We start from the raw sequence: 15418 nt of genomic DNA on the forward strand, positions 1-15418 counted from the left end.
GGGAAGTGGGAGGCAGGAGAAGGGGAGGGATGGGGAAAGAAATTTTGTTAAAAATACCTAAAAAAGAATTGCTGGAGGTCTCACCATGCCCAATTTCAAGTTGTACTACAAAGTTATAATAATAAAAAAAACAGCATGGTATTGACACAAAAAACCAGATAGCTTGAACTGATGAGAACAACTGGGCTGTGGCTCTTCAGATGTATTATTTGTATACAAGTCATTGGTAGATATGAGAAAACTTGGTGGTTGGTAAGAGATGGAAGTGGAAATTGGACACCCAACCAGCTCCAATGTAGACAGTTTCCCCAAAGCTTCTAAAGAGGGCACAGAGAATTGAATCTAGGGTCTTATATTTACTAGATAAGTGCTCTACCACTGAGGTGCATTCCAAGAACACTGGGCTTTTTTTTAATTCTTTTGTAGGTTCGTATAGGAATAAATGTATTATATTCATTCCCACATCCATCATTCCCAAGACCCTCCAATTCTCCCTCCAACTTCATTATTTCTTCTTCTTCTTCTTCTTCTTCTTCTTCTTCTTCTTCTTCTTCTTCTCCTCCTCCTCCTCCTCCTCCTCCTCCTCCTCCTCCTCCTCCTCCTCCTCCTCTCTTCCTGCCCCCTCCTCCTCCTCCTCCTCCTCAATCTTCCTCCTCCTCCTACTCCTCTTCCTTCTCCTCCCCTTTCTTCCTCTTTTTCTCCTCCTCTCCCTCCCCTTTTAATAAGTCAAATTATATTTTTAGCATTTTTTTGTGCTTATTAGGCTGAGATAGACCATAGTTAAATGTCCTAGCCTTTCCTGGATTGATCTATAGCTCAAGCAGCTCTTAACTTGGGATCCATGACCTCAACCTGAGTAGCTAAGATTGCAAGCTATGTCATATGATCTCCATTTATTTTATTTTCTATGGTGCTGGGCATCACACCCAGGGCCTGGTAGATACAGGGCAAGCCTTCCACCATTGTGCTATAGCCATAGCCTTACAACTTCTTTAAATGTTTAATGCATGTGCCTCATGACTTAGCAATTCTGCTTTAGCTTGCAAATTCAAAAACTGAATACATGTGGTCACATGAAATCATGTGTGAGAATATCCATACAGCTTTATTAAAACCAAAATTCAGAATTGGAGGCTCATGCCTATAATTGAACCAGTCAGGAAGCTAAGGCAATGAGATCATGAGTTTGGAAATAACATGGGCAACTGAGAGACCCCGTCTCAAAAAGAGAAGAGCAAATAAGCACGTTAAACAGCTGGCATAGATTGGGTAAGTGGATGGAATGTGTTATTTGTACACTTGAATGGCATCCCCCAATACAAGGAAAAAATTATAGAAAATGAAACAGCCAGTCACAAAACATTCTAGTTATATTGGATTGGAGACAAGCCCCAAGCAAGCAAAATAATGTTTTGGCTGCTTTGAAGCAGGGTCAGAGGTATTCAATGAAAGCAAAGGAGTCCAAGGAAAGCCTTTGGTTGGGGACTGAGGGCTGTTCTGAATCTGATGTGGTGACAGTTGTGTGCCTCGAGAATTTTCTCAGACTTACTAAACAATACATCTAAAAAAGATTGATTGCATGTAAACAATCCACAGTAATCTGAGGGTATAGTTCACAGGTAGAGCACTTACTTAACATGCACAAGCCCTAAAATCAATCCCTAGCCCCGTTAAAAACAATCCATATTCAAGCTCCTAAAAATGAAATAATTATTGAAAGTCTAAAACATATTCTGACTCCCTGTTGGAAGTCTAGTGTGTATGTACAGAACTGAAAAGCAGAGGCAAGCTAGCAGTAGGAACATCAATAAATGCTCTACATATAGAATGGAAACAACCTGCAGGGTCATCTCACTAACAGGAGAGAACTGACCCCAGTTCAAGTCAGCAGGGACCTAATGTCCTTGGAATGCCACTGTTTACACATCCTACCAGGAGATGCCACAGATGTAATCCTGGAGATCTCCAGCCAGAGACCTGTTTCTCACCACACAGCAAATCTGTGACTATCTGGACCCTGAATTTCTCAATCTACAAAACCATAATGTGTTACTATTTGTAAGTTCCTGAGGTTATGTTTTTGTTTTATTTCTGAGATGTGGGTCTTGTTATCTTGCCCTGGGCTTATCTAATCGTACTGTCTCATCCTCCAAACATCTGAAGCCACAGACACTAAGAGTCTACTTTGTACTTTATTATCTATTGGCAACAATACTGTGAACTTATGAAGGCAATAGGGCTGTGGGAAATCAGGTTTTCTATTGGCAACTTAGAGATATGAGAAAATATGAACTTGCTGAAGGACAATACAGGATTTTGACACACCAATCCCCTGTAGTTAAGCTTCTGCTTTATTTGAAGAGAGTCTGAAGGGAGGATGGGAAGATGATGATGGAAATAAATAACGAAGGAGGGAGACAGAAATGAAGTGAGAGAGGAAGAAAGGAACCTAATCCAGATGAAGTGGTAAAGAATATGGGAGCACTTTGGGGCTCACATATCCAAACTTACTACTAGTCTAGTGAAAGTTTTCCCAGAAGGATAAGGGCTATTGCACAGGTTTGTCATACATGACTAAAAGGTCAAATGCTGAGGTTAGAAAATGCTTATGTGGTGAGATGAACACACACACACTCAGAGCATTAGTGGGTCTGTTTGGCACCATTAAAAAACCCATCAGCTGGATTGATGAGCAAATATGTGGTGGAGTATGGGAGGTAGAGAGGTTCATGTCCTATAGAGAGAGACAGATCTGAAGAAGGGAATGCTATGAAGAACAGGCTGAGGTGGGAGGCCTGCTTGCCATCAGAGAACATGCTGTAATCTGGTCCAAGGGCCTCATATGGGTCCATGACCCTACTGAAGCCTCGGTCTGTGTTGATGTCTATGGCTCTTGTTACCACCAAGGGCCATGAGGATGCCTGGGGTTGGGGTTGTCATATGTGGCCTAGTAGATACCCAAGGGCAACACCACCCCAGGGACTATTCTGATCTGAATTGAGTCATCCAGGCTTGAGCTGCAGTCAGGGGCCATGTCTGGGTCCATGATCCTACCATAGCCCAGGTCTGTTTTGATGTCCATAGTGTTTGTTACCATTGGGGTAGTATGGATACCTGGAGTCCAGGCCTCCATTTGGAGCCATGTTGGGGCCTGAGGGCCACCCTGCAGCCAGGCTGATGTATATCTGAGTGGCCTGTGCAGTCACCTGTGGCCATGGTGTCATTCAGGCCCTGGATGCTGCCAAGGACCATATATGAGTCAATACTTCTACCACAAACTGGCTCTGTGGTGATGTCCATGGCCCACATTGCCACCAAAGGCCTCAAGAAACCTCAGCCTCTGGGCCACCACCTGTGGCCAGGCTGGAGTCTGAGGGGCATGTTACTGCTGGAACCATGTCAACCTCAGTGGTTTGTGCTGCCACCTGTGGCCATAGTGTTGTCCAGGCTCGATTGCTGCTTAGTAGCATGTCTGGGTCTATAGCCCCTTCACAATCAGGGTCTGCATAGATGTCAGAGGCTCTAGTTACCCTCAGAGGCAATGCAGATGCTTCCAAGTCTAGATGCCGGCATGGGAAAGCTGGACCCACCCTTAATATGAGAGCTAGCCACACTTGGGAAAGCTCACCCCACCCCTCACCATGGGCCTGGAAGAGCTGTCTCAGCCGTTCATCTGAGAGCAGTGTTCACAGTGGTGTGGACCAACCAACTCAGCTACCACCCAAGCACATATCCAGGGATTGGAGTTGGTACACTCCAACATCTACACCATCTATCATCTGCTGAAGTATCTGAATGGACTGATCCTGTGGAGCCATAGTCTTGGAACTTCCATGACTCTGTAGGACATTGCAGAGGAATGTCATTGGGGATCCAGTGTTGATGGTGTACCAAATCCAGAAGCCTTGAACCGACAAAGAACTCATTACACAATGAACATTTGCAAGTAAAGCTGTATGGACAAAAGGTTATAGTTCATGATACACATCAGTGCCCAGTGCTACTAAGATGAATGAAGAGGCCATGGAGGGGCAGGAAAGATGGAGTACCGAAGTGTTTTTCCATTGAAAAATTATAATTGTTTATTTTATCTATTTTGATCTTCTTTAGCTTTCCTTTGGAGGTGGGATGCTGCAAGCATGAGGGGCGGATGTGTACAAACTGGGAGATGAGTGGGTTTGGGGTGCATGGTTTGTGATTGACAAAGAATAAATTAAAAACAAAAAAAAGAAAAGAAAAAAGGGGAAAAAGAACTGTTTATGTGAGTATTGGAACAAATAAAAATGAATAAATGGGCTGTGTAACATCAGGATGACCCCTCAACCCCACATCTTTCCTGACACAAGACACTAAAGCTCTGTGTGCTTCTCCTGAGTCCCCTTTAGCTCCTGGATCTTCTGGGGTAGAGTCTTGGTCCAGAACTGTAGCTTTCTGGCCTTCAGGGCTCGGCCCACAGCAGGCTGGATGTCCAGCTGCAGGTACTGCTCATCATGGACCAACTCAGGCCAGTAGGGTAGACCCTTGCTATTGGGGTTCCTGTGGATATACCAGCCAGCAGGGAAGGATAAGATCATTTTGATCCAAAGTCTGATCCCACAATTAGGGTCAGAGCAGTGGATGATCAGGCTGGGGGCCTGAGGGACAGATGGACTGGTGTACTGGTATAGAATACAGGTGATACCCGTGAGTTTCTGCTTCATATGAAGCATGGGAAGCTGTCTAGTTTTGTGTCTCCCTCCCAGAGGGAAAATCAAAAGAACACTACCACAGTACTGTGACTCACAAACCAGATCCCTGTGGGATGAGCAGTAACTGAAAGCTAGAAGGTATCTGCTTAAGTGTGCCCTGGGTTGGAGAAGACTGTGGCATAATTAAGGACTCACACATGCTAATGAGACATATCCCGGATGGAGCCCTGGGTGGAGACGCAGCCATAATGAGGTTGAGGGAGGGGCATGTTCTTACCCATGTCTTGCAAAGTTGGCCCAGTACTTCATCATCCTCTTGCTCAGCAGCTTCTCCTCCTCAGTGAAGTCAACTGTAAACAGAAGGAGACAAGGGTCCAAGTCCTAGCTACCTCATGCCGGTGCCAACTCATGCTCTATTATGGCAACAATAACCCGAAACTGAACCCTATACCTGGTGTATACTCTTCTATCAGAACTCAGAATTCAGGACACATCCAAGCCTCTACTTGAATTCTCTCAGGTTTATTTCTACCAGTGTGCTCTCATTCCTTCTAGCACAAGGTAAACTAGGAAAGGTTCACATTCTAACTTGGTATATGTTTATTTTCAGCTCAGAAGTGTTCAACACTTGATCCCATTCTCCCCCAGAGCCTCAGTATCCTAAGCTGGAATAAGAGCTCAGTAATCCCTCAGGAACTCATCTGGGACTCCATTAAGCTCATGGAAAATAAGGAATACTCACCTTTCAAGCCCCCGAAGTAGGAGCCAAACACAAAGGCAACATGATCACCATGGTCAGCCCTCACATTGGATGGCCTGACATGCTTATGCTTGATGAAGCTGGGCTGATGCTGGAACTCGTAGAAGTAGACAGGAGCATGGGAACCTGGGAGTGAGGACACATGTTGACATAATGATTTCTCACATGGAGCGTTTTGCCCAACTTGGTGATAAAAAACCTTCCTGTAAGATTAGTGGTGAGCTCCAGGCTGGAGAACTGACTATGGAAAACCTTTTGTTAAAGAATGACTCTGGCATTCCCAGATGAGTAGTTGTGATAAGACACCAAGTGAAAATAACATGTTTCCTCCTCTGGACCTGGATAAGATGTCATTCATTTACTCTAGATATAAGGATTTACTGTGGTAAGTGTATTCACCTGTTATCAGAGACCTGGTAAAGACATGGGTCAGGCCTGACACTACAGAGCTCATCTGGGATCAACAGTTCTGAGCTCAGCCTGTCTTTGGTCTTGTTAATAATGTACTCACGCTGAAAATGTGCTACTTGGAGTGCAGGGATCACAAACATGAAGTCCTCCATCAACTCCCTGAACTGTGCTTGAAGGGCCTGGGGGTCCTCAACGTCCCCCATGTACTCTTCCATTAGCAGGTCACTACATTCAGGAGGTAGCATCTACACCAGGAGAAATCAGGAAGAGTGATGTAGGGCATGCCCCTGGATAGGTAGAGAGCAGCCTCTGAATAACCAATGTGGCCAGGGATGAGACCGGGTGTAGAGGGAAAGGTATGAGCTTTGGGTGAGCCCCCACAGAAACACACACATACACTATCCTTTATTTCTGAGCATGGCATCTGAGATGAATATATAGAAGCCCCCTCAATCAGGACAGGAGCCAAAGTTGCTCACCATCTGTGCTGCTGTGCTCTTCAGAACAGCTGGTAGAGTCTCTCTGGTTATGTTCTTTATGACAGGATCAAGGCCCTTTGTCTGGGAGGCAAAGGAGAGTCTTAAGTATAGGATGGGTTGAACCTACATTAGAGGTCTGAGTTCCAGCTACCCACCATTTGCATTTAGGTTTCCAGGGGCTTAGAACTAGATCTTACCAAGGGGATTATCCAGCCACACTCATCACTGTCGATACCAATGATGCTAGGAACAGGATGAAAGTTCCCAGAGGACAACAGATCCTGAGGGTGCCTTGGTAGGAACATCCCATCCACCACACCAGGGATCATAGTGAAGACCTATGAGGCATTAAGGGTCAGTGCTGAAGATCAATCACATAAATATTCTGATGCCCATTGAATATCCACACTATTTCCCTGTTTCCTATCTCATCTCAGGGTGCTATGCTCACTCCAGAAGAAACTGGACATAAAAGTAGACTATTTTTTATTTATTCACACAGTACTTAAAGGACACCACCCCATGGAGATGAGTTAACTGGTTCTGGAAGTAAGTACTGGCAATCCCACATCCTGGTGACCAGGTCCTCCACCTACACAATTCTCCTAACCTGGTTGATAGCCAGAATCTGTGCTTCAGTCTTGTCTTGTAGGCAGTGAACCAGGGCCTCTGAGTCCTTAGCTTCACATCCTGATAGGTTGGCTACTGTCTGTAAACAAAAAAAAAAGGCGGTGGTTGCAACAGACTGCTGGCAATGGTCGAGAGACAGCCCGAACTGACCTACTCTGGTGATGGAATGGCCAAACACCCTAATTGTCATGCTAGAAACCTCATCCAACTACTGAGATATCTGGATGCAGAGATCCATGACTAGGCCCCAGGTGGATCTCTGAGAGTCCAGTTAGCGAGAATGAGGAGGGTTTATATGAGCAAGAATTGTTGAGACCAAGGTTGGATAAAGCACAGGGACAAATAGCCAAACAAACAGAAACACATGAAATATGAACCAGTGGCTGAGGGGTCATCAACTGGATCAGGCCCTCTGAGTTGGTGAGACAGTTGATTGGCCTGATCTGTTTGGGAGGCATCCAGGCAGTGGCACCGGGTCCTGTGCTCATTGCATGAGTCAGCTGTTTGAATCCTGGGGCCTATGCAGGGTCGCTTAGCTCTACCTGGGAGGAGGGGACTGGACCTACCTGGACTGAGTCTACCAGGTTGATCTCAGTCTGCGGGGAAGGCTTTGCCCTGGAGGAGATGGGAATGGGGGGGTGGGATGGAGGAAAGGTGAGGGGGACGGGAGGGGGGAGAACAAGGGAATCCGTGGCTGATATGTAGAACTGAATTGTATTGCAAAATAAAAATTTTAAAAAAATAAAAAGAAAAGAAAATAAATAAATAAATAAATAAATAAATAAATAAATAAATAAATAAATAAATAAAACAAAAACAAAAAAACAAAAAAGGCAGTGGTTGGTTCATCCTTCCCAACATGAGCAGAGTTTCCTTGATTCCAAGTAGATGTCATTGCCCATATATACCACATACTACTATTTGTTGAGCATGAAAGGGCTTAAGTAGAATTATTCACTTATTTTTGGTCAGAGGTGATAAGTGGGACAGGGTCTGTTCTACCTGCATATTTGGTTTCTGACTGTTGTATTGTTTGTTTTGGTGTGTGTGGTGTTCACATGTAATGATAGGTATGCAGTGCTTTGTTTTGCCTGTGAAGGACAGAAAACACCCTCAGGTGTCACTTGTCACCTTACCCCTTGTTTGCATTTGTCTACACTGGCTAGGCTGAACTATGACCTTCCAGGGAGTCTACTGTCTCTACTTCCCATCTCTCCATAGGAGCACTGGGTTTACTGACACCTGTTAACACCTATAGCCTTATGTGGGATTTGAACCTGAGGCCTCAGATTTACGCAGTGAGTATTTTTACCAGCTGGCCCTTTCCCTCAGTACATGTGTCTTCGTTAATTTTTTTTGTCAAGTTGGCACAAGCCAGGGTCATCTGGAAAGAGGAACTCCAAGTGAGAAAAAAGCATCTATAACATTGGTCCATAGGTGAATCCAAACATTTTTCTCATAAATGACTGATGTAGAAGGTCCTATCCTATGATAAGCAGTGCTATACATGGGCAGGTGTCCTGGACTGTATAAGAAAACAAACTGAGGAAGCCGCACGTAACAAGCACGTAAGCAGTATTCTTCCCTGGTCTCTGCTTCAGTTCTGGCCTCCAGGTACCATCATGGGGACCTACTCTGACTTTCCTTCAAGTTGGACTAGAAATTGTAAGCTAACATAAACTTTTTTCTTTGCAAGTAGCTTTTGTTGGTGTTCTTTATCACAGCAAAAAGAAGCAAACTAAAAAACCATGCACATGTGTTTTTGCCAATGATGGAAGCCACTGGGCACAGCTTTGATGTCATATAACATACTCAGCAAACATAAAGAACAGGAGGTGGATACTAAATTTTATGCCTCAGAAATTACTAGAAAGGAGCTATTTCCCATGACCATTGTTTCCCACTTAACAAAATACCAGAGTAACAGAGGCAAGGACTGATGTAGCAAACTAAGGGCTGGTAGTGTAGAGTGCACTCACTGTGTAGACCACCTCAGACTTCTCAGAGATAAGGTCAGGCAGCAGGGCCACTCCACTCTCCATAATGGCTCCATGGAAGAGTCCTTTGGACATTGGGGACACAATATGTGAAGACACACTTGTGCCTCCTGCTGATGCACCAAAAATAGTGACCCGGCCAGGGTTGCCACCAAAGTAGGCGATATTCTGCTGGACCCAGCGTAGGGCAGCCACTTGGTCGAGGTAGCCCCAGTTGCCTCTGGCGTGCTGGTCTCCAGTACTGTGAAGTGGCAGGAACAGGAATCACAGGTCTGTCCTTATTCTACTCAGCCCTCATTGTCCATCCCAGCCCCAGGCTTACCTGAAGAAGCCAAGGATACCCAAGCGATACTGGATAGAAACAATTACTATATCCTCAGTAGCTGCCAGTAGGGATAAATCAGTGATGGAAGCCATCCCTACAACCAGTCCACCACCATGGATCCATACCATCACCTAGAGACATCAACACATATCCCACAACCCAAGGTCAACTGGACTGCCTACTAGATTTTCAACTGCTTTTCCTTTGTGCAGGTCGATTTACACACATATCTCCTCAGGATATCAGTACAGAGTTCACAGATGGGGTACTCTAGGCCTATAAGCATATTTCCATTCCCACTTCCCCCATGGAAAATCTCAGCATAAATTAATGGCTCTAGTTCACAAGTAATGTCATCATTACTCTTACACCCATCAAAGTAGAGCAAATAGGAGTGTCTTTCCTGATTGCTATGCAGAAGGGCCATCAAATCCCATTGGCACAAAAGATAACCTGCAGCTAGAAATTTTGGTGATGTCAATATGTAGCCCTTGAACACAATCCAAAGTGGATCTGACATGTTCAAGCTGAAGGAAATCCTGGTTTAATCAAAGACCTAGAGCCTCTTACATCTCTGAGCCCCAGTGCTCTGAGTCACAAACCCAGGTTTAAGCAGCTCATCATAGCTGAGATGACCTTCTTGAACCCAATAAAATAAGACTATTAATCAGGGTCTAAACTACAGTGGAGCTCAGATTTACTTTGTCCCTTCAAACTTCCTGAGAAAGAAACATCATCTTCCCCAGCTGACCACAATCTGACACTCACAGGTAAGTTAGAGCCTTCGTGGGCATGAGCTGGTGTGTAGATGTTGAGATACAGGCAGTCCTCAGACATAGGGATGGAAGGCATGATCAGATTCATCTCCTTTGCACCCACTAAAGCCATTATATTATTCTGCAGACACCTGGTGAAAATTGAAAACACATATCCCAGATATGCAGTGTTCAAACTTAAAACTTAGTTTGCACATTCTCTCAGCCACCTTCAGCTACTCCTTTCCATGATGCCCTCTTGACATATCATCCCTCTCTAAAGTCCCTCCAAGCAACATAAAGGCCAAAAGATCTGTGGAATTTTGAAGCAGGACTTTCAGGGAGGCCTCTGGTTGGATAGTAATAGCCTGAGGACTAGTTGATGAAGACTTCTGGAAGCCTCTATGAAAATGAATGCCTTCCTGTCCTACCATGCATCACTTCTGTACTATTAAATCCTGTGTGGTGGTTAGTTTTGACTGTTGTGTGACACAATGTAGAATCTACTGGGAAAAGATCTTTGTCTAGATCAGAGGTTCTCAACTTTCCAAATGCTTTGACACTTTAACATATTTCCTCATGTTGTCACCCCCAACCACTAAATTATATTGTTGCTACTTCATAGCCATAATTTTGCTACTGTTACAAATTGTGATGTAAATATATAATATGCAGGATATCTGACATTCGATCCCTCTAGGGCTTGTGATCCACAGGATGAGAACCACTGCCTTAGAGCCTGTTTACCTTTAGGCATGCCTGTGGAAAATTATCTTGATTATGTTCATTGAGCTAGGAACACGTGCCTATTGTAGGAGGCACCATTCCCTGGGGAAGGGTCTCTGAATTGCCATCTCTCACACCACTCCACAGCTCAGGGACGTCAGGGGGAACAAATCACAGTGGTCCTACAGGTGGCTTGGCAAAGGGAATCCCCAGGACGGTGTGGACACCAACTTCACTGTCTTTTACATGGACAAGGCTTCCCATAACCGACCCCGTGTGTGTGATCCCGAAGGGGCGGGATGAGTCCTGGCCTGTAAGTGGAGAGGTGTCACATGGGGGAGGAAATCTAAACCCTCTCAGTTCAGCTGTGGGATGTGGAGATGAGGCATTTTGGATTACCTAGGGCTGGAATCTTTGACTTGTGCCTCTCTTGAAAACTGACAGGGTACTTCCTTAGTCATCTATCTTGGTGACAGGTTCAGAGCCACAACAGGGGGCAGAGGACATGGGCCTTGCCCAGGCAGAATTTGTACCTTTAGGAGTGTAGGTATGGAAATTTGGTTGGGTGGCACAAATCTCTTATTGTAGGAGAAATGATAAGGCAGAAGCCGAGGAGAGCCAATAGCCAGCAAGCAGGGCGAAACCTCCTCTGCAGATTCTGCCCCTTCCCTGGCCTCTTGGATAGACACAGCATGGCATCTGAATTCCTTCTGGAATGCCAGGTTCCCTGTACTTGAAAATTTAGTAACCATAGAGCAGATATCTGATATGCAGGATACCTGATATGCATGCAACCCCTTTAGAGAGTTGCAGCCCACAGGTAGAGAACCACTGATCTAGATCCTGTTTGCCTGTGGGCAGGGCCATGGCAAATTATCTTGATTACATTTGTTGAGAGAGGAATACTTTCCCATGTTGGAGGAACCATTCCCAGGGAAGGGGCTTCTGAATTGTATAAAACTAGAGAAAGTAAGTGAAGCTTTGGCAAGCTTGCATATGTTCTTTAGGCTGATCCTGATTAGGGATGTGATGTGATCAGCTCCTTTAAAGTTCTGCCCTGTGATTTTCCACCTATGGTTGATTACAACCTGGGATTGTGACCCATAGTAAAATCTTTCTTGACCATGTGCTTTTGTCAGGGTACTCCATCACAGCAACAGAAACCAAACTAAGACACTTATGTGCTGGGGTTCTGAGTCCTCATAGGAACTGCAGGGAAGAATGGACAATACCAGAGGGTAGAGAGACATTCTCCATCTCACTCCAGACTCTAGGTACCTCCTTCTTCTACATAGTCTTCAGATGAAAGCATGTGTACTTGTTCCTTGGTCAATGGCACCTGGTCACAGAGACTCTGAAGAATGGCCTTAGTCTCTCGCCTCACTGCAGTACCTGCAGCTAAACTTCTACAGGTGTCAAGCTCTCACCCAGGAGCCTGGCACAGTTGTTCCTCTCTAATCCTTAGCTCATCCATTGGAAACATGCCTGGGAGACTGCCCTCAGCACAGACAGAAAGCTGCTATAGAGCTGAGATGGAGGAGACACTACAGTGTGGCCTAGAGCTCAGGCTGGAAGTCCCCTGGGCCTCAGAACTTACATGGCTGGCTGGGAGGTGCCATCTCTCACACCACTCCATGACTCAGGAGGTTCAGGAGGAGCAAATCGCAGTGGTCCTATGGGTGGCTTGGCAAAGGGAATTCCCAGGAAGGTATAGAGACCAACTTCACTGTCTTTCACATGGACAAGGCTTCCTCTCACCTGCCCTGTGTGTGTGTTCCTGATGGGGCTGGATGAGTCCTGTCCTGTAAGTGGAGACATGCTATCAGTTGGGACACTCTGGAATTCCTACCTCAATGTCACTGTGGTACATGGAGATGATAACGGGTCCTCTCAGTTCAGCTGTAGGATGTGAAGATGAGCCCTTCTGCATTAGCTAGAGCAAGAAACCTTCACCATTGGCCCTCTTGAAAATTGTCAGCCAGGTGACAGGCTCTGAGACACTTGGCATTATAAAAGAATTATTGTCATTATCTAAGATCAGTAGGAGCTCCAGCCACAACCACACATGGCGAGGGACATATCCCTCCTGCTCATCTGTCCCTACTGGCTCCTCAGTACATGGTATCCTTACATATCTCTCACCCTGCATGTATCACAGGGCCGATCATATGGTCTTTGGTGTGTGCATCAGGAGTCACACAATTCCACACTTTCATCTGTCATCTCCACCAGCCTCTCCCTCCCTGGTGCTTCCCTCCCACAAGTTCAGCCTCTGACTCTGCAGAACTGGGACAGCTCTGACCCTGGTTCCCTCTGCTCACTTAGACAGACTCACCATGCACGTGGAGGAGAAGAAACAGAAGCCCACAGGTCACAGCATACAGCCAGTCAGGAAGTCTATCAAGTGGCATCTTGAATCGTAGGCCCAAGTCTATGCTGCTACACGATGACACTCTAATAACAAAAGGGAACAGAACAGATAGGCCTTGCCCAGGCAGGAATTTGTACCTTTCAGGTGTAGGCGTGGAAATTATTTGAGCTGGGCAAAGTTATTATTGCAGGAGAATTGATAAGGCAGGAGACAAAGGGAGCCAATAGTCAGCAAGCGGGGCATAGCCACCTCTGCAGGTTCTGCTGCTTCTCTGGCCTTTTGGACAGACACAGAATGGCATCTACATGCCTTATGGAGTGCCAGGAACATAGAGTAAGATAATCCCTGGCCCTTTTAATAAAAAACGCAGTATGGGTGTTGGAGTAAAGATCAGGGAGCAGAAAGCTGTAACAAGAAAAGCCACAGGGCTTCCATGAGTAGGTACACACTCAAGAAGTCACAGATGGAGAGAGGTACAAGGGCAGGAGCTCTAAGTGTGTCCTTCATCCTCAAGACTCCTCTGTGCTGTCAGGACTCAGAGTAGTGAACCCACCCTCAGGGTCCCTTGTCCTTATGGTGATCTTAGGATCTGCAGGTTTCCATCCTGTCAGGTCAGGCTGGTTTCTTTGGAAGACACTGAAATTCTGTCTCCTCTTCCTGAGTGTGCAGCAGTTCAATAATATCTTCAGGCCCTAGTGAAGTAGTTCTCAACCTCCATAATGCTGTGACCCTTTAATACAGTTTATCATGTTGTGGGGACCCCCACATCAAATTATTTTCATCTCTACTTCATAGCTATAATTTTACTACTATTATGAATTGTAATGTAAATATCTGATATTCAGGATATCTGATATGTGACCCCCAAGTGGTCACAACCCATAGATTGAGAACCACTGCTCTAGCAGAAATCCCAGGCGTTAACCCTCCTTCACTCAAATGAAGGGCTTTTCTCTCTGCCCAGCTCCTGAGTCCAGCTGAAGCTCATCCTCCACTCTCTCTCCTTCCTGGTGTTGAAGATTGATTGGCATTGCAAAAATCATCACTTTCACTCATTGCTTTGGAGGCCAACCATAGGACTTTACCAAACTGTAAAAGCCTGTAACCTAAAATGGCACAGGTTTTTCATATTCAGGGGTCTTGGGAGCATCAAGATCTCGAGAAGGGGGAATGGAGCCCTTTAATAACAGAGATAGAATGCTTTAGGGGAACACACAGGCAGACTGAGCATCATTTGCCACCTTTGTATAAAGGAATGAAGTATAAGAGGAAGTTTTTAATAGAGGGCCTAAAAAAGTTTAGAGACAGAAATAAAATCAGAATATAAATAATGTAGGAGGTGAAGGAGAATGGTTGTGTCAATAGGAACTGATGAGATCATGGTGATCTGTGAAAGTTAGAAATAGCCTTCCTTACATGGACAGGTACTCAGCGAGACAGCAATAGCATACTCTTTCCTGGACATTTCTGAACTTTCTGATACTCCCATCTCACTTACAGGACACAACTCACAATCATATTCACAAATATATTCACAGATGTCCAGATCATGTGAATATGAACCTCATAGTATCTCCAGGCCATAGGGGGTAGGGAGAAACTTCAACAGACTCCAACACACATACACAGAGGGGGGAGGGAGACAGAGAGAGAGTTACACATACACACACACAACATACATAGAGACACAGACATAACAGTTACAAACAGACACACACAGAGGCACACAAACAGAGACACAAACACACAGACACATATACACACAGAGAGACATACACACACACAGAGGAGCACACACACACACAGAGGCATACACACACACAAACACACACACAGAGGAACACACACAGAGGCACACATACACAGAGGCACACACACATAGGCACACACACACTCACACACACACACTCACACACACACACTCACACACACATAGACACACACAAACACACACACACAGACACACACACACATAGACACACACATACACACACACTCACACACTCACACACTCACATACACACACACAGACACACACACACAGACACACACATACACACAGACACACACTCACACACTCACACACCATTGTCTGTGCCAGCACTGACGTGAGAGCTGCTGAGAGAAGCACAGATGTGACCTGCACACAAAATGGCGGCTGCTGTGGTGGGATCAGGAAATGAGGAGATGACACAAAGTCTCCCACTGACCTAGACAACCTCCGTGCTCTAAGTGTGGACACTGGGTGAAGATAAGTGTTTGGACACCATGGGTTT

General features: G+C 45.4%; 1 protein-coding gene across 4 annotated transcripts; it reads right to left on the reverse strand.

Annotated features, from left to right (window-relative positions):
* Nucleotides 1-4349: 4349 nt before the first annotated feature.
* LOC131911831 (liver carboxylesterase-like) lies at nt 4350-13182 on the reverse strand. 4 transcript variants are annotated; one of them, XM_059264224.1, is made up of 12 exons: nt 13107-13182; nt 12369-12573; nt 10059-10197; nt 9288-9421; nt 8948-9206; nt 6949-7047; nt 6536-6676; nt 6339-6419; nt 5960-6104; nt 5431-5574; nt 4966-5038; nt 4350-4536 (listed from the first exon to the last, which is right to left on the reverse strand). In XM_059264224.1, the coding sequence occupies exons 1-12, from the start codon at nt 13180-13182 to the stop codon at nt 4350-4352; spliced, it is 1683 nt and encodes a 560-aa protein (XP_059120207.1). The 4 variants fall into 4 exon arrangements, with proteins under 4 accessions (XP_059120207.1, XP_059120209.1, XP_059120208.1 ...); XM_059264226.1 differs by having other exon boundaries at nt 6339-6413; nt 6949-7043; nt 8944-9206; XM_059264225.1 differs by having other exon boundaries at nt 6949-7043; nt 8944-9206.
* Between the last annotated feature and the right edge of the window lie 2236 nt (nt 13183-15418).

This window comes from Peromyscus eremicus, chromosome 5, assembly GCF_949786415.1.
Source record: "Peromyscus eremicus chromosome 5, PerEre_H2_v1, whole genome shotgun sequence".
Lineage (NCBI taxonomy): Eukaryota > Metazoa > Chordata > Mammalia > Rodentia > Cricetidae > Peromyscus > Peromyscus eremicus.